At 37.9% G+C, this 26265-nt stretch overlaps 1 protein-coding gene across 3 annotated transcripts in view; it reads left to right on the forward strand.

The window, feature by feature from the left end:
* The window catches only part of ntrk3a (neurotrophic tyrosine kinase, receptor, type 3a), a 221842-nt gene that overhangs the window by 111304 nt on the left and 84273 nt on the right, over window positions 1–26265 (forward strand). For all 3 annotated transcript variants that reach the window (XR_007928346.1, XM_051884524.1, XM_051884523.1), the window contains exons 8-11: window positions 2576–2869; window positions 5366–5380; window positions 8513–8574; window positions 10339–10441. Coding sequence is in view for 2 of the 3 variants with exons in the window: in XM_051884524.1 (XP_051740484.1) it covers window positions 2576–2869; window positions 5366–5380; window positions 8513–8574; window positions 10339–10441 (474 nt within the window). In the remaining variant the exon portion in view is untranslated. The remainder of the gene's footprint in view (window positions 1–2575; window positions 2870–5365; window positions 5381–8512; window positions 8575–10338; window positions 10442–26265) is intronic.

Genomic DNA, 26265 nt, shown 5'->3' on the forward strand with positions numbered 1-26265 from the left:
TCATTAATTACTCACCCTCATGTCGTTCTACACCCGTAAGACTTTTGTTCATCTTCGGAACACAAATTAAGCTATTTTTGATAAAATCCAATGGCTTAGTGAGGCCTTCATTCTAAAAAACAAAATAACGACTATATTCGACAATAAACACTGTTTCACGAAGCTTTTCGAATCTTTTGTTTCGAATCAGTGGTTTGGAGCGTTTCAAACTGCCAAAGTCACGTGATTTCAGTAAACAAGGCTTTGTTACATCATAAGCGTTTCAAAATTTCAATGTTTCACCACTGGGGGGCGGCGTGACTTTGGCAGTTTGATACATGCTCCGAACCACTGATTCAAAACAAAAGATTCGTAAAGCTTCGAAGCTTCATGAAGCAGTGTTTTGAAATCGCCCATCACTAGATATTGTTGAATATAGTCGTTATTTTGGGGTTTTTTTGGCGCACAAAAAGTATTCTTGTCGCTTCCACTGTAGTTTTAAATATGTCTTCAGTAGCTTTCTGGGCTTCTGAAAGAGTTAATTATCTTGCTGGCAATGAAGGCCTCACTGAGCCATCGGATTTTATCAAAAATATCTTAATTTGTGTTCTGAAGATGAACGAAGGTCTTACGGGTGTGGAACGACGTGAGGGTGAGTAATAAATGACAGAATTTTCATTTTTCGGTGAACTAACCCTTTAAAATGTGTTTTTGCTTTATATTACACTTGGAAAAAATCAACACACATTGCATTTTTTGCAGCAAGAAAAAAAAGTTTATTTTTCCCATATAGGGGTAGGAGTGCAAAAAATTATGTCCCAAATGAAAAATAAAATGAAAGAAAAAACAATCCTGAGGCAATAAGCAACGCATGAAAATTGGCAAAAAGAAACTCTGCCTCTAATCAAACATATAAATCCTACCCCTGAGAAACAATAACCAAACAAATCCAAAAAGACAAAGAAAAAGCCAAGAACAAAGACATAATCCACCTCAAACAAGGATCATATATAAAGACTCGGCTCTGCCTATCACATTTTGACATCCAGTAATAAAAATTTAGTTGACTAAAAGTGTGCTGTCTTCAGTATATGCTAAGGTGCTTAATGAAGACCATTTTGAATGTGCTTGTCTATTGTGCGTACTTATTAAAACTATTTGATATAACTGATATAAATTGTGTCACAATCACATTAAATAGCTATTTAAATATTAATTCCACCATTTACATTAATTAAAATAAATGGAAAAATAAAAAATCACAGTAAGCAAACACACTACAACATCACACTATCAAACGACAGCTGTTTTCGCCCACTTGGAATGAAGTGTGGCAATTATAGGCTTCCTTATATGAACACAGCTACAATAACAACGTAATGTGAGGTCGCCGTGTTGGATCTGTATTTACATTTATGCTGAACGGTGTTGGCCAACAACAATGTAAGATGATTCTTCCCACACTCAATATCTATTGACCGCATGAGATTTGCTTAGAGCGGCAAATTCTGTGGAAATAAGAGTAAGCCAGTCTCTCTCTCTCTCTCTCTCTCTCTCTCTCTCTCTCTCTATTTGTCTCCGGCCTCTTGAGACTGGAGAAAAGTCACAGAAATTAAGGGATGTCAATTGATTAAAAGTTGTATAAGTACAATACTGTTCAAAACTTTGGGGTTTGTAAGATTTTAAAATGTTTTTGAGAGAAGTCACTTATGCAAGGATGAAAATACAGCAAAACCTGTGATATTTTGAAATATTATTAGAATTTAAAATATATATTTTTTCAATTTAATTTTAATTTCAATTCATGTGATGGCAAAGCTGAATTTTTAGCATCATTTTTCCAGTTTTCAGTGTCACATGATCCTTCAGAAATCATTCTAATATGCTGATTATCAATGTTGAAAATGGTTGTGCTGCTGAATATTTTTGTAGAATCCGTGAAAATTTTATTTCAGGATTCAAACTACATTCACAGTATTTGAATTAGAAATCTTTGGTAACATTATAAATATCACTTGAATGAAATCCTTGCTTACTATAAGTATTAATTTCTTTAAAAAAAAATTATGCATACCTCAAACTTTCAACGGTACTGTATTATTTTTATATTTTATATATTTTCCTTATTATACTAATAACTTATATAGAAGAAATTCTTGAATAGCTGTATTCATCATTTGAGTGAATTAACCACTGATTTGATCACTAATGAATGTTTAATACGGATGTTTGACATATTTACAGCATCATAATTGCTGACAGTTACTTTCTAACTAACACATGGTGGGTGGAAAAGATAATGGAAACATTTATGGACTGCAGTTGTTTCCCACTTTTGGCTCGGCCCCTCCATTCCATGAAATGTCCGCTTGCCCAAATGCTTGGCAGTTAACATGGGATCTTCTGTCCAAGAAGCAGAATAGTGGATCAAACAAATACCCGTACAGACCACCTGTGCCACAGCGGCCAAAGTCCCACACATGCATAAACGTGGTTTATGATTAGCCCTGCTCATTGGTCTATGGATTTATGTTGGACGGTGGCACAAAATGCTTAATCCTTTCTGTATAAAAAGTGTTTTGTTTCTCTCCTGCAGTCCCTCCTGTCATCATTAAGTTTGAGGAGCCGCAGAAGTGGCACGACACATGCATGATCTTCACGGTGCGTGCGCACCCCCTGCCCACCCTGCGGTGGTACTATAAGGGCGAGGAGATCAAGCCAACCGCATATGTTCATCCAGAGATGGAGGTCTATCAGGATAACCTGGAGGGATGCCTCATGTTCAAAAACCCAACACATCACAACAATGGCAATTACACACTGGAGGCCAGCAACTTCCTGGGCGTGGCTGTCAAAACTGTGTATGCCCACTTCCTCCAACCACCTTTTGGTATGTGGCTTACTTATACTCAATTAAATTGCACATTTCAAGTCTTTCTTTTTCTCCAATGAGTAATATACCAATTTTGCTATTTATTTAATTAATTAACTGTCAAATACATATCAAGACCTCTTTTATCATACCAGCAAATTTTACATTAAACGTTCATCTTTCACCTGTGCAAAAATAGTCAAATTCTCTGGTACTGGTGTGTCCTTTAAAGAGCACATGATGAGGGTTTCTATGATTAGAGCTGTTAGGTTGCAGACGCCATGTTGAGAAACAGAGCAGACTGGATGACGTTTAAAAGCCCCGTCTGAATAACATATTAACACCCGAGGTGAGAATCCACCAGGTTTATAGATTAATATAGATACAGACCCTCACTTGAAAAGTTCACATTTCTTGGCGTGATGCTACAGCAGGCATAAGAGTCCTGGAAACCTAGGTTCAGTATGCTTAAATAGGTATGTATATGTAGATGTATGTATGTACAGTATCTATCTATCTATCTATCTATCTATCTATCTATCTATCTGTCTGTCTGTCTGTCTGTCTGTCTGTCTGTCTGTCTATCTACCTACCTACCTACCTACCTACCTGTCTATCTATCTATCCTCATCTAATCTTCATTCAAAGCTGGAAATAACTATTTTAATATAATTTTAATAGAAACAATTTTTTAAAGATTTTTATCAAGTAATTTTTTTTATACTACAGAAAGGACGCATTTAAACTGATCAAAACTCACATTTGTGACATACAGTATCAGCACTGATTTAGCAATAAGAAATGTTTCTAAAGCACCATATAAGCATATGCAGCATATGAGACTGATTTATGAAGGGTCATGTGACACTGAAGCCTGGAGTAAGTGCTGCTGAAAATTTAGGTTTGCCGTCACAGGAATACGTTACTTTTTAAAATAGATTAATGGCAAACAGAGAAGGTCGTAACGCCAAACATTCATCCAAAAGACCATATACCAGTTGTCTTTCGGTATATATATATAATTTTTTTTTTTTTTTTTTTTCCTCAAATATATTTAAAAAAACAGCTATTTTAAATTAATGTCAATAATATTTCACAATATTAGTTAGGAGATATAATTCATTTTGAAGTTTTATTAAGTGTTAACAATGAGATTATGTGGTTTTTATAATCAATTAACACTGCTTTTGTCATTTTTTACAAGATAGACTATTTGTCAACAAAAAAGTCATTCGGTTTAACCAAAATTTCGGTTTTACCAAATTACACTTTTGGTTATACCGAATGACGATATTTTCAAACAATGCTAACAGGCTGATATCTAGCTAGCTAGTTAGCTTGCTAGCTAGCTAACAAAAGGACAATAAAACATTTTATAATTTAGTACAAGGTTTTAAAAATATTACAACATTTTCCATGTTTTATAGCGGTTGTACCAAATGACCTGATGTTTCGGGACATGCGAATGAGCAAGTAAAAACATGAATTTTTCAAATAGTTAAAGAGTTAGTTACTTTGCTTCACGAGCATGTGGTCCTTTGCAGGTGTCTGAATGATGTCACATCCTGTCACATGATATTGACCGCATGACTTGATCCAAAGTGTTCCCTTTATATTGGTTACTCCGAATGACATCAATGAAATTCATTTTCCGGACATTCTTTCTCATAATAAAGCAACGACTTCTACACATAATTTTAATACCATTTTGCACTATGTTGATATATGATGTTATAAAATCATGCCAGAGTAATAATAAAAAATATATATATACATTTATTTCATTTTAAGATATTTTCATCACAAATGAACTGGCTGTATTGGCCTTTGTACGGTTAAACCAAATGACCATTTGACACTTCAAAATCTTTAAAATACCTTTATATGTAGAAAATTTTAATTAAAACCTTTTGGATTTAATAAAAGAGATCTAGTTGTAGTACCTTACATACTTTGGATGTCATATCCTTGTTTTTTATTATTATTATTAAGGCCTTTGGACAAAAAAAAAAATGACCCGTCACATCATTGACCCAAATACAATCTAGGCAAGCTTTTTTTCAAATACATTAAAAAAAGTTTACCTGACCTCAAAGTTTTGAACGGTATTGTATATTCATTAATTATGATTGATTTTATTACATCAGAAAAGGGCGTGAAATATATTTACACTAGTGGTCTCATGAATTTTGAACCTCGCTGCACTGTTAATGTGTATATATGCACTCAAAATATGAATATGCATGCAGATTATATGAAACCCTCATTCATTATTCCACATAAATATAATGTTTCATTGCATGATAAATATTGCAATTATTGTCTCATATTATATTCTAAAAGGCTCACATTTGAACATTACCATAATTGCACAAGAAATGCACTGAAGGATGAATGCTGATCATTTTAAAATGTGTTTACATGAGTCCTTAGAGCTGATCTCGACATATTCATATCTGGTAATTATATATGTGTGGGTTTTTTTTTTCTTCTTTTTTCTCCCTTTCTCTGTAGACTACCCCGAATATGGTGAGTTTCTCCCTTTAATTGTCTGCTGCATGCATTTTTGTAACTTATTCATTTGTTTTGTTTATCATAAAACAAAGAATGATTTAGAAAGAAGCAATTTAGTCTGTGCACTGAACAAACAAATACCCTCCAAACAATTACCTTGGCCTTATTCTCAAATGGCTGGCCGCCATAGTTGGGCATGCTGTTATTAGACCCGTTTTGTATTTTTGGCATATAGTGACCGATATCTGTCAGTATGGGTAAAAAATCAGATCCTTTTCCACAAGAAATGTATTTAATGTGGAGCAAGGTCAGTGTCCAGAGGACAGTCACTCACCTTCACAAGAACATTTCTTATACTGATACCACCCTAATTTACCATATTTAATAAAGTTTATGCCTGGAAACGGTGCGTATGACAGATTGTTACTGTCAGAGCTCTGAATGAAGTTAGATGGCTGCAGTGTGAAGCATCAGGCTGTCCTCACGGGTCCTCCGTCGAGGTAAAAAAAACAAAAATATATGAACAGCCTAAGGCTTTTGTTCAATACTACATGAATAATAGTGGCAGATTAATCTAGGAGCAGACTCCCTGTCGAAATGGTAATAACCTTGCAAGAAAACGGGTCTAATCAAACAGTATTTACCCCAAGACATCTTTAGTAAATAATGCCCAACAGTTCTCTTAAAAATAGGGTTGTGTAGTCCTGTTCCTGGAGGACCACCATCCAGCAGAGTCTAGCTCCAGACCTAATTCAACACACCTGAACCAGAAAATCAAGGTCTTCAGACACTAGAATCTTCTAGACAGGTGTTGGAGCTAAACTCTGCGGGACAGTGGCCGTCCAGGAGCAGGATTTGAAACCCCTGTCTTATGGTGCATTCAAGTCCTCCTGGGAAGTTTGTATTTATGAGTTGGGAAGTTGTAATTATGATATCAGGCACGTTCAAATCACTTTGGTTGGAGTAAGGTGGCGATGTACCTTTACTACATAAAATCAAAGTCCCTTTAAGACAAGTCATTTCACTTGGCGGCTATCTTTGAAACACCTCTTGGGCATGCAAGTGCAGCTCCTATCTCTTTGAATGGGGAAACACCAAATTCTCCAAGGCTGTTTTCCAAGCTTTCGATTAAATATCATATTTGAAATCACCAATGAAATCTGACAACAACTGTCTCATAAATTTTGTTTCTAAACGCTCAAATCATCACAAAAAAATTGTATTTTCAGGCGGGATCAAGCTAATGCGCATGTCCTAAATGCGCGTCTCTTGTGTCTCATTTCGGAGGCGCGTGTCTGACTGTTTCTATAGGAACTGGAGCTTCTAACGGCCGCTGCTGTGATGCGATAACTTTACCAATCAGCGATTGGCTCTTATTTAGAAGGCGGGACTTATTCCGCCATATTGCGCATTGCACTTTCTCCCATTCATAATAATATGAGTGACGCGTCTTGTGTTATTCTAGTCTTTGATAAAATTCAACAAGATTTTCAAAATGATCTACAAAATGTTGAATTAAGAATGGGCATTGTGTACATTTTTAAGTATATGTTTATTTTCAGTTAATGAAAGAGCTGTAATCATAATTGTACAATATTTTGGGATTTTGTATGTGCAACATAGAAGCCCCTACTTCCGAAAAATGCAATGTGCTCTGATTGGTCGGCTGGACTAGTGTGTTGGGATTGGTCAACCGCTTAGAGCGTGCCAAAATCACTACTAATGCAACTCAACCAGCCCCCCCCCCCCCCCCCCACTCCTCACCCCCTTTTTAATTTTTTTGCATATGCCTTGGATGGGAATTATTTAAATGAGGAATGTTGTGACGTGTACATTCCCGGAAGAAGACTCAAGGCGTTTCAGGGAGTTCAAAAACAGTGCTTGCTTACTGATAAAGAGAATAACTCCCTTTGGAGTGACTTTGTAACTTCAACAGCATTAAACTTGTAAATACGATTTTTCTGACATGATTTGAATGCACCATTAAAATAGTTACTCAGAGTGAACATACAGTACAATGCATCCATCACGTTTTAAAGGCTACATTGACAAAACCAATCAAGTTATGGTACCATTCAAGTTAGTTCTATAATGGCCTATCCCAAATGGCACCCTAAACACGGTCTTCCTACGAATCCGCACTTTCGTGACGTAATGCCGCTTTAGATTTCTGCTGCGGAGCTCGCACCAGTGCAGGCTCGACAAAAGTGCGCAATGAGGGCACATATCGACCGCAAAGGGGGCGCTTGCAAGCAGCCTTCTGAGACCTAAAATTGACAAATGGGACACCCTACGGTTTTGTGGACTTAACGGACACACGCAAGTGGCAACCATTGTAAGTCCACTAGACCGAAAGTGCTTTGAAGTGTGCCATTTGGGACAGGGCCAATGTCTGGAAATTAATTGAAAATGACAAAATGGAGGGGAAATTAAATCATTGCTAATTTCATGGAAATATACGTAGCTCCAAAATGTATTTGGGCACTTCAACCACATCTAGAAATACTGTTACAAACTGTACATATACTGTTTAAAAATAACGATAAAGAGCATTTTGACACTTTATCTGTTGTCAAATGTCAGTTTGGATGGTAAAAATAGATATATTTTACACCCATATACATTTTAACATAAAATTAACATAATTTAACAAAGTTTTAAAGGCACACTATGTAGTTTTTCACCAATGATTAGTTTTCTGTCGATGAATGTATCCAAACAGTTGCTCACCTGTCTAATAAAACATAATATTTTAAAGCATCTTTGGTGTTTCCATGGTTTACAAAATAAAAACGTAAATTGAGGATAACACGGGTACGATGTCATTGATAGGTGTAAAAATGACTTATTTCTCTGGATTTAAACATTCTTGGAAACATCTGGGATAATGTAAGTACATAAGTCAACAAAATATAAAACTCTGTTCTAGTGGTTTTTGGATATTTGAATCCAAAAATCCTACATATTGTGCCTTTAACATAAGACTTTTAACATAAAAGTCTTTGGACATGTTTTAAGTCAGTTACCTCAAAATATCTGTCGGTGTCACAGTTCTATATGTCCATATGGTCTTATTTATTTTTTTCAGAAGTTTCAAAAATATCATGTTTTTCTCTGCACACTACGACACTCTTGTTTGTTTCCTAGTGAGTCCTACTCCGACCGCTATTCCAACCATGACGCATCGGCCTGAAGAGGACACATTTGGCGTGAGTGTTGTTTTCTCTCCTGAGATCGAAAGCACCTATATGAAGTATAATGAGGTTTCCCAAGAACACATGGTAAAGGTGTCGAAAACAAACCCCATTCTAAACCATTTTTCTTTTCATTCATTTTCCTTCTCACATTGTACCTCCTATCTGCCAGTTCCCTTGTGGCTTGTGTTTTACAGCTTCTTAAGAAAGTACTTTCGTTCATCTTTGTGCTGTAATTGACTGGATACAGATTATTTTCTCATCTGAAGATTTTAATAGGGACTCGGGCGCCGGCACAAAGAGTAAGCGTGGCCCTTGATTGTTTGGAGATCCTAATTACGGGGGAAAGCTTTTTGCTTCAGATAGCTTTATTCCAGCAGTTTGACTGCTATGATTTATTGGTTATTGTCTTTATTTTGTGTTTATCTGGAGCATTTAGACATTATATTAAGTTGTACGCTTTGTATTTCCCAAAAGGAAGTGTATCTTGGCTATAACCGCTATCACTCTCCTACAATACCTAACATGAATTATTATTGTCATCATTTTTTTCTCTTTTATATGCTTTGCCCTTCCCTTTTCATGCAATTTATCAAAGCTACTGCTGCCATATGCAACTTATGACTCCAATTATATAAACCTCTCATGATTACAGCATCAACATCAATATAAATCAAATAAACAAGTCGAGACACGCTTCGTAGGTTTGCTATAAAATTGCTATTTTTTCCCCTGTGCGAGACACTCGAGATAATATTTATTTGACACATTTCAAGTTGCTAGTTATGTCATTCCTGCACTGTAGTTTTCTCATAAAAAAGCTTTTAAAACATACTTATAGGCAAAGTTATATAATATTGACAAATGTTTTGAGAATCAAGCGTGCTAAAGACATGTTTTGAGAATGAAGCTAATGTCATAGCATGCTAGCATGCTAACAGCACTATTTCTACAGTGTGTAGAATGTAAACAACATGCAAATTTTCTCAATGCCTACATGTAGAATACCCAGATGACCTGCTATGTTTGCCAAAATGTGCAACTGAGCATACCGTTTCCCACAATGCATTGTGCTTGACTTGACCTTTCATTCCAGTGTGATTAATGAGACGTAAGCAAGTTAATATCTACAGTTTTTATGTCTCTTGCTAGACTCAATGGGCCTCATTCACTAATAATAGCGTAGATTATTTATTTGTACGCACAGGAGAACTTCTCATGAAAAATTTCCACAACACATGAATTTGTTCTTAACCTTGTTCTAATGTTAATGAATTTGGAGTATTCTAATAAATGAGCAACCGTGTGCCCAAGGTTAGTAATTTGCATAAAACATGCCCAATCTGTCTCCATATAAGGGCTTTCCTTCACAATTTCATCTTCACATGATTATAAGGCCAACCAGATTATGTGATTTTTGTGCATGTATGGTTTCAGTTGATGATACCCATTATTTTGTTCAGACTGTTACAAGTTAAGACATTTTTTTGCACAAACTTTGATTAAAAAGTCTGTGTGAATTAAACATGCAGCATTATGAGACAACATGTGACAACAATGTAGCATGCTAATCCTTCAATATTGAGTAGTATTACACAATTAGTAGGCAGTAAACAGATTATACTGTGCAGTATGCTAGTATTATGTTCCAAAAATCCTGTATCTCTTATTACCTGCTAAAGCTAAGCTAAATGCTAACCTGACTGTGTTGAAATCTGGCTCTCATTTCATATTTTGGTTCTTCAAATAAATTAAATGTTGTGTCTCCTGCTTCTCTAGGTGTCGATTGCAGTTGGCTTGGCTGGCTTTGCCTGCGTTCTCCTTGTCGTTATGTTTGTGCTAATCAACAAATATGGCAGACGCTCAAAGTTTGGCATGAAAGGTAAGCCAGTGTAAACTATTCAGCGGGAAACTTGGCATGTTGCGTTATTAGTGAATAAGTGTGACATCAACTGACACATTTTTTTATACCAACAACTGTGGTTCGTAGGAAGAAGAAAAATGATATGCTAATTATTATGCTTTCTATTTTAGCAGTTTGTTCTTAATCAAACTCTTGAGTTGAGCTTCTTGGTCTCTGGATATTTTATATTTGAAACATGTTTAGCTAGGCAATATCACGCTGGATTTTGCAAATGTTTATTTGTGGGAGTTCGAACGTGTATGTACATCTTTAGTTGTTCATTAAACTGAGTCAAAATGGTTGTCGTGTTTACCGATTTCAAGGAATAATGAGCCTGATTGAGTTTCAGCCACGCTTTCGTTCACTAAATACGATTCATATGTCACTGTGCTGGATAGACCCTTGTGTTTGTCCGAGGTCCAAAGCCTATGCGTTGCTGGCAAGCAGTTAGCGGACGCTGTAGTTAGCCGTCGCCTTGGTTACGTGCTGGGATGGCGGGAAGCTAGGCTCAGTCATGCTTTCCTGATTCTCCAATGGGTTTGGCAGGGTTGTTGTTTTCCTCTCTCCTCTCAGAATCCTCCAAACCGTGGTCGGTTTGGCTACCCATGATACATTTTGGCTGCTTTTTTTAGCCAAAGCATCGGGAAACAACCCTATTTTGTATCCCAGCTCTGACATGAAAACCAGAAATTTCAAATATTCCCCCTTGACACCTTAGTCATTATGAATATGAGTCATCCAGACATCATAAAATGGCTTCGCAATGAACATTACATGTGACATGTAGGCTCGCGTGGAACCGTGCAACACCAATTACACTACAACCAACACAAATGCTCATGTTTCAAAGGGATAATTAATGTGATGCATTCAGTCCCGGGAGCCTCTTGCCATGTTATATTCTTCATTCAACATCAACTGGAATCTAATCATTGGCTCTGTCTGTTGGTAACGGTGTCAGAGTACCCATAAGTCCCTTCTACGGCGCAGACAGAGCTCTAAATGAATGCGTGCCGTGTTGGCTGACTGTGTCTTGCCTTGGCACAATGCCATGTTCATTGACTTTCTCCGTTGCACTTTGGTTCCCACGGGGAAATTCTTTTTTCCCCCTCCTCTCTTTCTACCGTGTTTTACAACTGCTACCCTTGTCTCTTCTCTCTACCAATCCCTTTATACCCTCCCACCCTCTACCGTCTGTTACCCCCCACTCTTGTTGACAGAAAGCGAGAACTCTCAATCCTTTTTTTAACAAAGCTAATTAATTGGAGATTAAGCCGATAACGTAAACGGATGTGGAATTAGGCAAGAGAATGGAGGAGGGAGGAGAGCTCTGGATGGCGCTGGAAGAAGTCCGGCTGCCGGTTCCGGCTTGATCCGACTTGTTCCGGCTGTTTGGGTCTTCAGCAAATAACAGGAAGATGATTGTTGTGCTTTGGTTTGCTTGTACCCCATTACTAAGACTCTAGAAAGAAAGAAAGAACATCCATATGCTCTAGTACAAAGCCTCTTTTACAATGAACCATGGATTATTATTGGGAACTTGTGAATATTAGCTGCATAATTGCATCTAGAACTTTCTTTATATCCTTTAGTTGCTTAAAGGGATAGTTCACCCAAAAATGAAAATTATCCCATGATTTACTCTCCCTCAAGCCATCCTAGGTGTATATGACTATCTTCTTTCAGACGAACACAATCAGAGATATATTTAAAAATATCCTGGCTCTTCCAGGCTTTATAATGGTAGTGAATGGGGGGCGTTTTTTGAAGCTCCCCTCCAAAATGCATCCATCCATCATAACATCATATGATCCATACAGCACCAGGGGGTTAATAAAGGCCTTCTAAAGCGAAGCGATGGGATTTTGTTAAAAAAATATCCATATTTAAAACTTTATTAAGTATAATAACTAGCTTCCGGCAGATGACCGTACACATTTGTCTTACAAAAACCCATTGCTTTGCTTCAGAAGGCCATTATTAACCCCCTGGAACTGATATATGATGGATGGATGCATTTATTTGGGGCTTCAAAACGTTCACTACCATTGTAAAGCTTGGTAGATCCAGGATATTTTTAAATATATCTCCGATTGTGCTCATCTGAAAGTTAATAGTTATATACATCTACGATAGCTTGAGGGTGAGTAAATCATGGGATAATTTTCATTTTTTGGTGAACTATCCCTTTAATTGTCATAACAATGAGTGCTATTCTGCTAATAGACATACTGTATTTTTATATATGTATTTATCATATGGAAATGTTTCCCTTTTTGAAATTTTGTTTTACCACAGTTCCCGCATTCTGCTAAATGCTGCTATAGTATCAGACTTCATTTCTTGGCCTTGTGCCTACTTTGGCCCTCAAGTCTGACCTCAAAGCCATAAGCGCCTGGGGATAAAATGTGGCCTACTGTCACCCTATTCAGCGATTTTATTATTCCTTTATTCAAAATCAAACAGTAGTCCTTTCTGTCCGACTGTCTCGGCTTGAGAGCGGTGGAAAAAGCTGTTTGTGCTCTGGTATTGAGACTTTACATTATTCCTTTGGTTCTCATCCAGTGCGATGAATGAGAGTTGTTCATATGAACTGAGGCGTAAATAATCTTAATCTACTCCCGGTGTGAGAGAAAGATTTGGTCCAGGGGATACACAAAGTCCTTTAAAAAACATTAGTATTTCTCTGAAGTACTTGTAGATCAAGCTGTTCAGGCAGATAGCACTTTTTGTCTCCATTTTCGATGTTTTTGGTGGTACATCCATTTCTATGTTGTGTCCTCAAATGCTTCCTGCTGGAGACCGAAAGAGAGACATATCTGGAGAGATCTTGGTCCAGTCTTTGTTCATCTGCAAGCACTACCTGGCTTCACTAGCTCTCTATAGCAGGACCGCAGGGTGTTTAAAGCACCCCGTCTCCTGATTCTTATTCCAGCCCGCATCTTACGTCTGAGTTAAACTTTCTCTGAGGGCTCGCAGTGAGATCCCATTATTACCATCTTAAATCTGACAGCAGGGCTCTCACACAAATGGAAAAAGCTTTTTTCTCTCTCTTTAAAGTCCTTACATCTGAGAGAGAATATGTGTGTACAATATGTGTGTGTGTGTGTGTATGAGAGATCTGTAGCTCCAATGACTGCATTCATCCTTCTGGTTCAATAAAATAGACAGCCGTAGTAGTTCTCCACTCCCCGACTTCATTTCTGCAGATATGGAGCTCAAATGCTTTGCTTCAGGTTACTCGTGGCAGTCTTTTTAATTTGACTCAAAGCAATTTACTCAATAAAGACTAAGCGATCTGAAAACATCAATAGCACATCACACTTCCTGTGATTTACCTATATCTGATTGTTTTTGTCGCTTAACTCTTTGGTGATGTTTTTTTCCTTGAAGACTTCCATGGCGTGCCAGTCAATTAAAAGTGTTTGAAATGGTTGTCGTTCCACTTCATAGTAAAGAATGATTAACTTAACCCCAAAAGACCTCTTTTACAAGTCTAAGGCATGAATTCATGAGCCATGGATTATTATCTCTTGTAATGAACGATTTGGAAGTTCATCTTTGAGATGCTTAATTGTTGTATAGCAATAATGAGAGCTATTATGCTGTAGCTAGAGATAGATAGATAGATAGATAGATAGATAGATAGATAGATAGATAGTCATGGGTTCTATGCTACATTGGTGAGAAATAGTTAGTTGTTTGGTCCCTTTTAAAGCATGTTAGCATTTATGCTAGCAGCACTGAGATACAAAACAAGCCAAGTACCTTCATCTCAAGCTTTAATTGTTGCTGAGATTAACCCATAGAAATCATGTCATCCAGTAGACCCTCCCTAGGATGTTTTCTAGTTTCCTCATCTATATACTGCTCCAATGCATGTAATGAGAGTTCGTTCTAGCAGGACCCTAAATAAACTCCACCAGTTGCACATTGTTCATTCTGTATTTTAACATCTAACACATAACATGCTTGATTTATTTCTGTGTTCGGGTTTCGGGTTATAATTACCGATCTTTTTGAACAGCATAATGAAGAGGAGATGAGGAAAGAGGACCCATGTGCGACCTCATTTGTTCTCATTGACAAGGGTGGTAATCGGTGATCGATTATAGATGGCCAACCTGCAGTGGCTACAGCCACCCAATCTCTCTCACACACATACACACGCATACACACATACACATACACATACACGCACACACACACACTTTCCTCAGTTCTGGCCTCGCTGCTTCACAAAAGTGATTTGATTCTGACCTCAGCAGGTGTAGTGTGCTGAGTTTGCTTTACTGTGAAATCTCCCATATAAAGCATTTTTTTTTAATGTTTCCGCCTTTGTAGCTGGAAATGACCCATTTTATTGTCGCACCGTCAAACAAATGTCTTTCTTTAGGTTCTTCGTTTGTTCTTCCCTACTTTTTTGCCTTCCAACGTCTTTTTTTCTCTTCCCCTTTGCAAGTTTTATCTGTCTTCCTACTCTTTTTTTCCCTTCCTTTTTTCTACCTTTCCCTACCCCTCCTCTTCTATTTTTTCTATCTTTTCCTTCCTTCCTTCACCTTTCATTTTTTTTCTCTCTCTTCCTTTATTTTTTCCTTCCTCCATTCTTTCATTATTTCTTTTTTCATACAATCTTTTTCTTTCCTTCTCTCTTCTAGTTTTTTGTCTTCTAAACTCTTTCCTTCCTGATTACTTTTTCCCCTTCCTTTCTTTCTTTCTTTCTTCCTTCCTTCCTTCCTTCTTTCCTTCCTTCCTTCCTCCCTCCACACCCCCCTACTTTCTGTCTTCCTACATTTTTCTGTCTGCTTCATTCATTCTTTTTTTCTTTCTTTTGTTTATTTCCTTCATTTTTCTTCTCATTTTTTTGCTAGCTACTTCCTACTTTCTCTTCTTCTTTGTTATCCTTCCTTCCTTCCTTCCTTCCTTTTATCCTCCCCCATACTTTACTACCTTCTTTCTTTTTTTCTTACTTCCTACTTAGAACTTATTTTCTGTCTTTCTACATTTTTTGTCTGCTTCATTCATTTTTTCCTTTGTTCATTTCCTTCATTTTTTTTTACTTCCTGATTTTTTTTCCCTCATTTTTTGCCAACTACTTCCTACTTTCTTTACTGTTTCTTCTTTCTTTGTTTTCCTTCCTTCCTTCCTTCCATTTTTTTCTGTCTTCCAGCCACTTTCACTACTTTTTTCCTTTCATATCCTAGTAACTTACTTTTTATCTGCATTCGCTTTCCCCCCTTCCTTCCCCCTTCCTTCCTTTCTCTATAAACCTACTTGTGCAAGCACATGAAAACCATTTGATTTATGGTTGCACAGTGGAGACTACAAAGACTACAGGTCTCATCCATTTGTTTGTGATTCTTGGTGGGCTTGGGACCACATTCATATTTTACGCGTGTCCATTTTTATCTGATGTAACGAAACTGGCTGTGCTATTTCAGAGTTCAGCACCTTCCCTTTAGGGAATGCAGAGATTCATCTGGTGATATAACATCGGAAGAAGAAGAGAGGAAAAAGAGGCTTTTAAAACAAAAAGAACAAGACAAGAGAACAAATGATTCTATTAAGCATCCGCTGCTTGTCGTCCTTCAACGATAGATTCCCTGCCAAAAGGGCGAATGGAATAAAATTCCTTTTTCCCCCTCTTAGCAGTGGCCTTGTATCTAAATACAATCTCATTCTTTGTCCAGGAAGCTTTAGGTGATGCTTAACTTTGAACCAGGACAGCATAATGATATTAGCATTATGTAATTATAAAGCAAAGGCAATGTTTTCCATTGTGTGATGCGCTTCAAAATAACAAAATACTCAGTATAAAAAACTCTAACAGAGCAACCAAACAATATCCGACAAGAACAAAAAGAAACACAGGGCTTAAATAACCAGGCAAACTAATCAATGAAATGAACAACAGATGCAGCAACTAAATCAATGAAAAACAAAGGAAACAAAATGAAACACAGCACACTGAACTAAACTTGTGTGAAATACACCCAATTTTCTCTCTACTACTTTGTCCCTAAAGACTTTCTGAGATTTTTACTCTGTATAATTAGTAATTAAAACTATTAGTTTAGTAGACTCCATTGGACTAAATAACAATGCTATGTGGCCTGCACCTGGGTACCAATACTTACTCCATTTTATATCAGTGGTGGCTTGTTTTGACTTTACGTGCTGACTTTGATGAGTGTATCATGGGACTAATTGTGCCAGACTACTTAAAAATCAAGATCGATAACTCACACATCATTCAATCCACTGCCATCTCTACCTGCCGCTTGGCCCTCTTACACACATAGTCGGGTTCTCACTCTCTCCACAGTTGATTGGAGTTGCCAGTGATGGCCTGAGCTGCACTGTCATTTGTCACTGTCCATTTTTCTGCGGTGTCTACCTCTACCTCCCATGACCCCCCGCCGCATGAGAGCAGGCACCTGCGCTCCGAGAACCGGCCTCCATGTGTCAGCCAGTGAACTGGAGCTGCCAGAACAGGGGCGGGGCCTGACAGGCAGCATATTAAACTCTGACACTCACACCACGACTCTCTCCCATCTCCTCTGTGGCTAACCAACCGCTTTCAGACCCGAGAACCTCCACCTTATCTGATTCGGTCGCCTTCAGTGTATCCGGGCCTCTATCACCCTGCCACTTTCCCTTCAACTTCCTAGTGCCTGGTGCACTCTCTTCCCCTTTTCCCACATCCACCATCCCAAACGTCCGTCACAGGGGTTTTTCCATTCCTTTGTGCACCATTACCTGTGTAGCGCCGAAGGGCGATTAGTGCACACCAGTGAAACAAAGTATATCACTCCCGACTGGCTCTCAGCCATGGCAGCATGAACCAGAGGAGGGAGGAGCGGCACTGCTCAGAGTGTTGATGTAGTCCTCTATCCTGATACATTTCTCGATTTTACATATGTTATTTGAAAAGTTTATTTAATACTTTTTGTTTTTATTTATTTATAAGGCATTCATATTGTTTTGGCAGCCACCTTAATGCAGTTAAATGGCCATCTACTGTATATTTAACAGCCTATTAAAGACTGACTGACTGACTGACTATTTTAAAATCAATGAATATGTCACAGTAGCCAAATAAATGCATAAACCATGCAGAAAAGTCTGCACCCCCAAATAAGATGTTTTATTCAATAGAATATAAACTGGAGGGATTTATCTACCCAGACGTACCGGTCAGCTCGCCAACATTGGTAGCATGCTGCCAAGAATCTATGCATTAAACTAGACATGTCCTGCTGTATACATCACTGCGGAAAGCTCCTTAAAGCCAGATGTACATTTGTACGAAACAAGAAAAATGTTGCATTCAGATCAGCTTCTTTTCTATCTCCATTTGCAGGGCTTAAGAGGGAGAACATGGCAACGTTTTCCATCGCCCGCAGGCCTCGTTCCCATCTGCCATCATTTCTTTGCTCTGAAACAAAACAGGAGCCCCTCAGACCCTTTTATTTATTTACTGTATGGCAGTTAAAGATAGATGAGAAGAACCCTGGAGAATCTGGCTCCCCTCCACTGTCACTGTCCTAGAAATAGAACAGAGCGATGATGGGGCAGAGCCTTCATAATCGCCGCAGTATCAAAGACAGAGCCCCAATGAAAAGAAGGCCGACCGAGGAGGCTTCTGGGACTCCTCGGGCGAGCTACTCCATCTGAGCTTCTGCCAGGGTCGTCCTGGGAATGTGTTGGTTTTCGCAAGGCTTGAATGCTCGTTACATCTTAGTACATCCATACAACAACAAAAAAGATTTGGAACATTGATGGATGCCGACTAGGGCGTGTTTTTTTTTTTTTTTTTCTCCCCATGAGGAATTCAAAGACGAGGGAATTGCATCAGCAGTTACAAAACTTAGTACATTTTCCAAGACTAGTTACTATTCTACCAATCAGCAGTGTAGTTTGCTTGTTTTGACAAATTGATTTGTCCTAAACTGTCCTCTCTTTCATTTAGTGTTAGAAATTTTGATTCAGATTAGAGAATCAGTTGTTTTAAATGGTCCTCTCTCTCATTCTGTATGTAGCTTTGTAGCTCTGTTATCAGCTCCATAGTGGAAATGAAACCATATCTGTACCTGCTGGAAGGGTTAGGCAACAAGAACAGTTTGGCTCCATGGTGGAAAAGGCGCTTTTGATTCATTCTAGTGAATTGGTTTATCCTAAAAGTCTACTTTCTCATTTGTAGCACAGGAAAGATTTATTCATTCTAGTGAATTGGTGGTTTGTTCTAGATGGACCTCTGTCACACCTGTAGTGTTGGAATGTTTGATTCATTCTAGTGAATCGATGTGTTCTAGATGGTCCTCGTTTGATTCATTCTAGTGAATCGATGTGTTCTATATGGTCCTCTCTCTCACCTGTAGTGTTTGAATGTTTGATTCATTCTAGTGAATCGATGTGTTCTAGATGGTCCTCTCTCTCACCTGTAGTGCTGGAATGTTTGATTCATTCTAGTGAATCGATGTGTTCTAGATGGTCCTCTCTCTCACCTGTAGTGTTTGAATGTTTGATTCATTCCAGTGAATCGATGTGTTCTAGATGGTCCTCTCTCACACCTGTAGTGTTTGAATGTTTGATTTATTCTAGTGAATTGATGTGTTCTAGATGGTCCTCTCTCACACCTGTAGTGTTTGAATGTTTGATTTATTCTAGTGAATCGATGTGTTCTAGATGGTCCTCTCTCTCACCTGTAGTGTTTGAATGTTTGATTCATTCCAGTGAATCGATGTGTTCTAGATGGTCCTCTCTCACACCTGTAGTGTTTGAATGTTTGATTTATTCTAGTGAATTGATGTGTTCTAGATGGTCCTCTCTCACACCTGTAGTGTTTGAATGTTTGATTTATTCTAGTGAATTGATGTGTTCTAGATGGTCCTCTCTCACACCTGTAGTGTTTGAATGTTTGATTCATTCCAGTGAATCGATGTGTTCTAGATGGTCCTCTCTCACACCTGTAGTGTTTGAATGTTTGATTTATTCTAGTGAATTGATGTGTTCTAGATGGTCCTCTCTCACACCTGTAGTGTTTGAATGTTTGATTCATTCTAGTAAATCGATGTGTTCTAGATGGTCCTCTCTCATACCTGTAGTGCTGGAATGTTTGATTCATTCTAGTGAATCGATGTGTTCTAGATGGTCCTCTCTCTCACCTGTAGTGTTTGAATGTTTGATTCATTCTAGTGAATCGATGTGTTCTAGATGGTCCTCTCTCTCACCTGTAGTGTTTGAATGTTTGATTCATTCTAGTGAATCGATGTGTTCTAGATGGTCGTCTCTCACACCTGTAGTGTTGGAATGCTTGATTCATTCTAGTGAGTCGGTTTGTTCTTAATGGTTATTCATTCTAGTGTATTTCATTCTGAGAACTTCTTTGTCATTTGTAGCACAGGAAAGTTTGAATCATTTTAATGAATCACATCATCCTAAACAGTCCTCTCACATTCTATATGTAGTATTATAAAGTTTAACTTACTCTTATGAATCAGTTCATTCTAAACAGTCCCCTCTCTCACCTGAAATTTTGAAATGTTTGATTCATTCTAGTGAATCAGTTTGTTTTAAATGGTGTTCTCTATCATATGTAGTGTTGGAATGTTTGATTCATTCTAGTTTGTCCAAAATGGTCCTTTCCTTTTGTAATGTTGAAAAATAAGACATATGATTCACAACAAATAATGATTCATTGATTCAAATCCCTGTACTATGTACTATATTTTTGGTTATGTAAATTAGAATGTTTTTTGTTGTTTTTAGTATACATTTACCTGTTCGAGTTTGATACTGTCAATTTAAAGTCCATGCGTTCAAAACCACTTAATGTTTTTATGCAAGTACAAATGATTAAATGATAAATTATATTATTTGATATATTTGTTATAGTTCTTTATAAAAAAAAAAAAGCTATATTGTTCTACATAAGTAGCTTCAATGTAGTTTGATACCTTTGTTTCTATTTTCCTACATAGCTAACTACTTTTTCAAAACAGTAGCTTGTAGTTTGACTAAATGATGATTAGCTTTTAGCTTAGCAAGCTATGCTCTAAAAGTAGCTTTTCCAAAACTGTTAATTATTTACTTGAACTCAAAGCACTACATTGATTTTCATTTCAAACTAATTTAGTTTGGCTCAAAGAATTATGTTTTTTTTAAAAAAAGGCAAGGCCAAAGGCGGGCTAAAGATTTGTGATGTGTCGCTAGGCTTTGAATGGCCATGCATTAAAGAGTTTCACCCAAATATATGGGCATAAAACAGGCTGTTCTACTCGCTCCCCTAAGGAAAGCAGTCTTCAGCAAATGTTCATTAGCATTTTAATTGGATGCTTAAAGATATACATAATTATAAGTTCCCTCGCAGAAAAGTGAATGTTTAAGTACTGTCTTGTAGTGCTAAACAGCTGTATACCCACTTGTACTTAGGCGATCAGTGTTCCCTGGCGCTATATGTAAAGGTGGAGCTGAGTCAGGAACAGGTAGTTGGGACAGATGAATGGCCTTCGAAATTCAGCACTTTTTTTGCAATGCTAAAATGTAGCGGATAATGAGGCACTTGAGTTTACTTATGGTGTAAGCAGTGCGGCTGCTGCATTTGATATGCTGTTTGTCATAATTTGTGGTTGGGGTTTTTTTTTTTTGCCTGCATCAAGCATGTTTTTTTGTTATTGTTTTTTTCCTCAGCATGCAGATAAGAAAACAGTTTTTCCTTGCTGTTTTTGCTACATAACTATGTATTGTGTGTACATCATGACTTTTCTCATGATTTCTTTTTGTATGTATATGATTGTGTGTATTTCATATGTGTGTGTATGTATATATATATATTCACTAATTCAGAACAGTGGTACTTTTGCTTGTGTGATATTGCTTTAATATACATATTAAATATGAAAAATGTGTAACTTGGACACTGTAAAATGTTACCCAAAATCCTTTTCCTTTTTAATCCACAAATAGAGCTGCAACTATGACATATGAGCCATGAAGTTTTCTAGCCACCACAGTGACATGCTACTATAAAAAAAAAATGGCTCTGTTGACGTCTGGTCCCACATAGACAAGGAAAAAGCCTCAGATGGTTTCAAAATCCTGTGACAGTGACAGTTAAAATGGTAGATCCTCGGCCAGCGACGTTTCTTCTTATGTAGAAAGATCTGATGGTGAGCTTTGTTCAGCCCTGCTTTAGAAAGCTTCAAACAGACAGGCCTGAAGCAACCCAAAAGAATCCACAGTCCTCAGCTTTCAAGACAGCATGCTAATTGGTGAATATCTCAAGCTTGGCTAATGTCTGACTGTTGTTTAAAGAAGAAAAAGGGGTGGGACTTCCCTCATAAGGAAGTTCAATGGCTGCTTTGATGGTGTGTTTATGCTAGTTCTCTGCAGGCCGCTCAGTTTCTTGTACATGGTGCTGCTTCGCAGCAGACCAGTGTTGGGGGGCACATGGGAAATTCAGCAGAAATGTCTGATGAAACTAATTACGCTATATTCAAAGGAACGTTGGCATGTTGGATTGGTCTGTGCGTTTGCTTTTTGGGGGAAACTTTCAGACAGCTCCCTTTAGTTAGACCTAATGCTGTTTCATCATGTACGGTAATGAAAGTGTTTGGATGTACAGCGAGGGAGGATGAAGGTTTGAAAGTTTTGTTGAAACTTGAGAGTTGATTTCTACAGTATTTAATGACATTCAGCTGATAATAGAATTATGTTTTATGTTTACCATTACCTCAGGCAAAAACATTGACAGATAAACCAAGAGGATAACATGAAGGATGTACCAAACAATGTCTAACCCGCCCATGTTTCCAGCATTGAGAAATGTTTTCTTGCTGAAATCAAAGTATTCCATTAAGTAATAAAATCATATTAAATCAATTAATGTTTAATATACAGCTATATGGACAATATGGAATTTGGCCCACTGCAGTTTTTTATATACATACATACATACTGTGTTCATACAATATGTTATACAATATGTTCATTAGTAGCGGGTATTTTAAAGTTTCTGCAGGTTGTGCCAGTTTTAACTAAGCCAATGAACTGTTGACTCAACTGATTCATTCAGAAATGCTAATTCAGGAACGGAAACAGTGACTGTTTCATTGAATCATTTGAATCATTCACTCAACCAGTTTGTTGAAAAATGCAGATTCATTCAGGAGTGAAACAAGTGAAATACAGTATATATATTAGTGGTTGAACAATATATCGCCAAGGCTGATATTTAGCGTTTTTAAATAATGGCATTGGCCAACAAGTTTTTCTGTTTGGCCGATGTGTTGAAAGCGGGACTTTTATTTTGACGGTGCTGAGAACACAATACTCCCATTCTCTATCTTCATTAGTTATGGTCTCTGTTTAACAGTTTTGTCTAATACGTTACTAGATAGAACTGTTAAACAAAGAAAGTAAACTGTATTTGAAAAAGTATTATAGTGTTTGATTTTATATATTTTAGTAACAGAAAGGCAAACACTATAATACTTTCTCATTTACTGTCAGCATTCAGCAAATACTCATTAATATCATTTAAACAAATCTTTGAATATCTAATAAGCATTTAATTTAGTCAACTTAGTCAATTCCAGCTGTCAGATATTCTGAAGTGCGCATTTGTAGCCTGTGAATTGAATGCGAAGAGTCCAGCTTCACTAGAGTTGCACGATCGACAAACTTTAAACCCTTGATTTCAAACTATGCTTCACTATATTCAGTTGACCACTGTGTCATATTTATAGTCATTTTAGTCATCTTCACTGTGTGCTGTATGTAAAATTAATGTTACCTTGTCTTATACCTACAGGAATAAATAACATTTTACTGTATTTTTGATCAAATAGTTGCAGCTGTGCTGAGCATAAGAGACTTCTTTCAAAAACCTAACATCTTTCCAACCCCAAACTTTTGAAATAGCCACAGCAGAGAAGTGTGGCCACAGTTCTTTGTGAATCTGCAGAGTTTTCTGCCATCATCAGTATATTTTAGCTGCAGTGTTTTCATCAGTGTGTGTAGATGCCCTCAGGTTGGAGTTCAGTTCTCCAGTAACTGGCCTGCGCACTGGGCCGGTGTCCTCATTGGATGGGGCCTCTGGATGGTTTCTCTCCCTGGGGCTCCTCGCAAATGAGAACTCCGGCTTCTTAATGTTTCATGAGGGGATCTTTCAATTTTTAAGTAGCTGGGAATAATTGTTGTGTAATCACAAGCCGTTTTCCTTAATTATTCATTTGTGAAGATCAAGAGAGGCACAGTAAAGGAGGTGGGGAAGAAAAGGATGGAGGGCAGGAAAAATAGAGGTATAAAAAAAAGTGGCAATTTTGGGTTGATGGATAAGGATAAATGAATCCACTGAGAGCCACTTCCTGTGCTCCGCCTTCAGTTCACAGCTCTGTCTTTAATGGCCCCCAGCCAGCCAGGGGGCCGTTAACTCTTTTTTGCTGTATTTTTAAACCTGGCCAGGAATTATGGACTTTTCCGTTATTGGATTTCCCATTAAAGCTTGACACTGCAGGTTGTCAATGAACAAAGATTCCTTCCCATTCTTTATGGGGACACTAAGCTATCTCTGGGGTAAAAGTGGTGACTCCAACCGTGTGTGCATGATGTTTACTAATTGGGTCTTAAACTGAGGTTAGGATCTGCTTCTTAAAGTAGGATAATAGAGCAAATAGCTGCATTCTAAATAAAGTGCATCCTTTGAAAGTCAACAGGTTCTTATTTTGGCATTGACCCTTGTTGTATCACATCAGCCTATTTCCTGCAGCAAAGGCCCACTCGCTATTGAACGTGAGTGTTTTAAAAACATTATCCATAAAAAACCGCCATTTACCAACAAAGCAATATGAAATCATTTACTTATGGTTTGTGATGTAGCTGCTGTCAGATCCAATGCAGTTTGCTGCTTCATCTTTCAACAAAAGAACTCTCCATTACACTGTGCCTCGTTTACAAAACAAAATGCTCCGAACAAACATATAATCCTTTAACGCAATCTGGGATGGCATTAAAATAAACCATCCACTTGTTTCCGACACTGGGATCCTTCTGAAGTCTGTACAGTGAAGCAAACGAGCTGTAAACTGGACGCATCAAAGCGAATCTGCATTTTTCAACAAATCGGTTGAGTGAATGATTCAAATGACTCAATGAAACAGTCACTGTTGATGTTCCTGAATTAGCATTTCTGAATGAATCAGTTGAGTCAACAGTTGGCTAAAACTTAGTTCAAACTAAACTTGTGTCTTTAGCTGACAAAGTTTAACCCTCTGTTTCAGTTGGCAGAAAGTAGGTGGTCTTTTGTGGCTGTTCGAACACATTTGACCACATGAGCTTTTACATTACGAAAGCAATACGATCGAATGCGTTTTACTACTTTACTTTACTACCTCTGGAAGTGGTCAAAAGTGGACAAGCTCAAAACATTTTAGACCCCGGCGTCGTCCACTTGTGATCCGTTCGACCAAAAAGGATCTTAATACCAGGTGTAAACAGTGTAGGCGAATGCCAGTGGGTGGTGCCTATTGTGTGATGATGTATAACTATTCATCGATATCTTGCTCTGGATGCAGATCCTGTCACAGATCCCGCAATATCAAAACAAGACGTTTTTGGAGTGCGCATTATTGTTTATAATGGGGAGGATGTTTTAAGCTATGAAACATGCACAATGTTTTAAGAGTATAAAGACCTCTTTTATGTCCAAAAAAATCAAGACAAATTTGATTTCTCATGTCATGACCCCTTTAATATTCTAGAGGCGCATACAAACATAACAGGTGCCAAGGAATTGTAACAATGTTTGTTTACTACAGTATTTTGTAGCTATCAAGGCACAAGAGGAGCTAAAGTGGTTCCTCACGGTTACACTTGATGCTCAGTGGAAAATTACAAGTGATACAATAGTATGAAACGTTTGAGAGCTTTCCACACAATGCTAGCTGTTTCTGGAACCTAGTTTCAATCATGGCTTGGACTCAGGCTGGTCTTTGCAGATGCAGTTGGGGGGAACAGGTTCTGGTCCAAGCTTGAGCTGTGCTTGTGGAAAAACACCTGTGCTTTCCCTCTCTCTAATGGGCTAGCTGGCACACATTTGAAGGACCTAGCCTCTTGTCAGCAATTAGACACCTGTGCGGCTGTGCATAGGCATGCAAAGGACGTACATGATTTGCAGACGTACCATTTAGCTGGATTCATGCCGCATCCTTTGTACAGCACGTTCTGTTGCTTCTGTACAAGAGGTCACATATGCTTCGTCCCTTGGGGAACGCTAGCCTAACTAGCCTTGTGTGATTCCAATATGCGATTTCTATATAATGTCAAACACATCTCTAATACAGCTGCCAAAATCCAAACCAGCCCCATATGCTGTAACTGGAGCAGTTACAGATTAACCTTGTTGCAGTTCATTTAAATGGTTTGCATTTTAGATGTGGAATTTGAGAAGCCCCTTAGTGCTTCTTCACGGCCTGCCAGCAGACCGCAGTGGAGCAGTTTCCTCTCGCCTTGTCGTGCATTCATTTAATCTAAAAGACTGTGGGGACAAAGTGGATAATACCTTAACTAAGAGCCATTTAAATTGAAATCTCTGTAATTAAGTGTTTTTGTTTTGGCCTTGTTTGGCGCATTTATTGCTTCTTGCCATGTTTGTCTGCTCTCCATTTAGCCTATGTCAAAACATGCAGAATATTCAGTCTGATAATTGAGTTCTGACAATGCAGAACTGTAACATTGTATTTTGATGGCTGTTGGCATCTAGAGATGCTGGATATTTAGTGGGGCTTGCTAAGTCTTGCTAT

The sequence above is a fragment of the Ctenopharyngodon idella genome, chromosome 24, assembly GCF_019924925.1.
Source record: "Ctenopharyngodon idella isolate HZGC_01 chromosome 24, HZGC01, whole genome shotgun sequence".
Classification (NCBI taxonomy): Eukaryota; Metazoa; Chordata; class Actinopteri; order Cypriniformes; family Xenocyprididae; genus Ctenopharyngodon; species Ctenopharyngodon idella.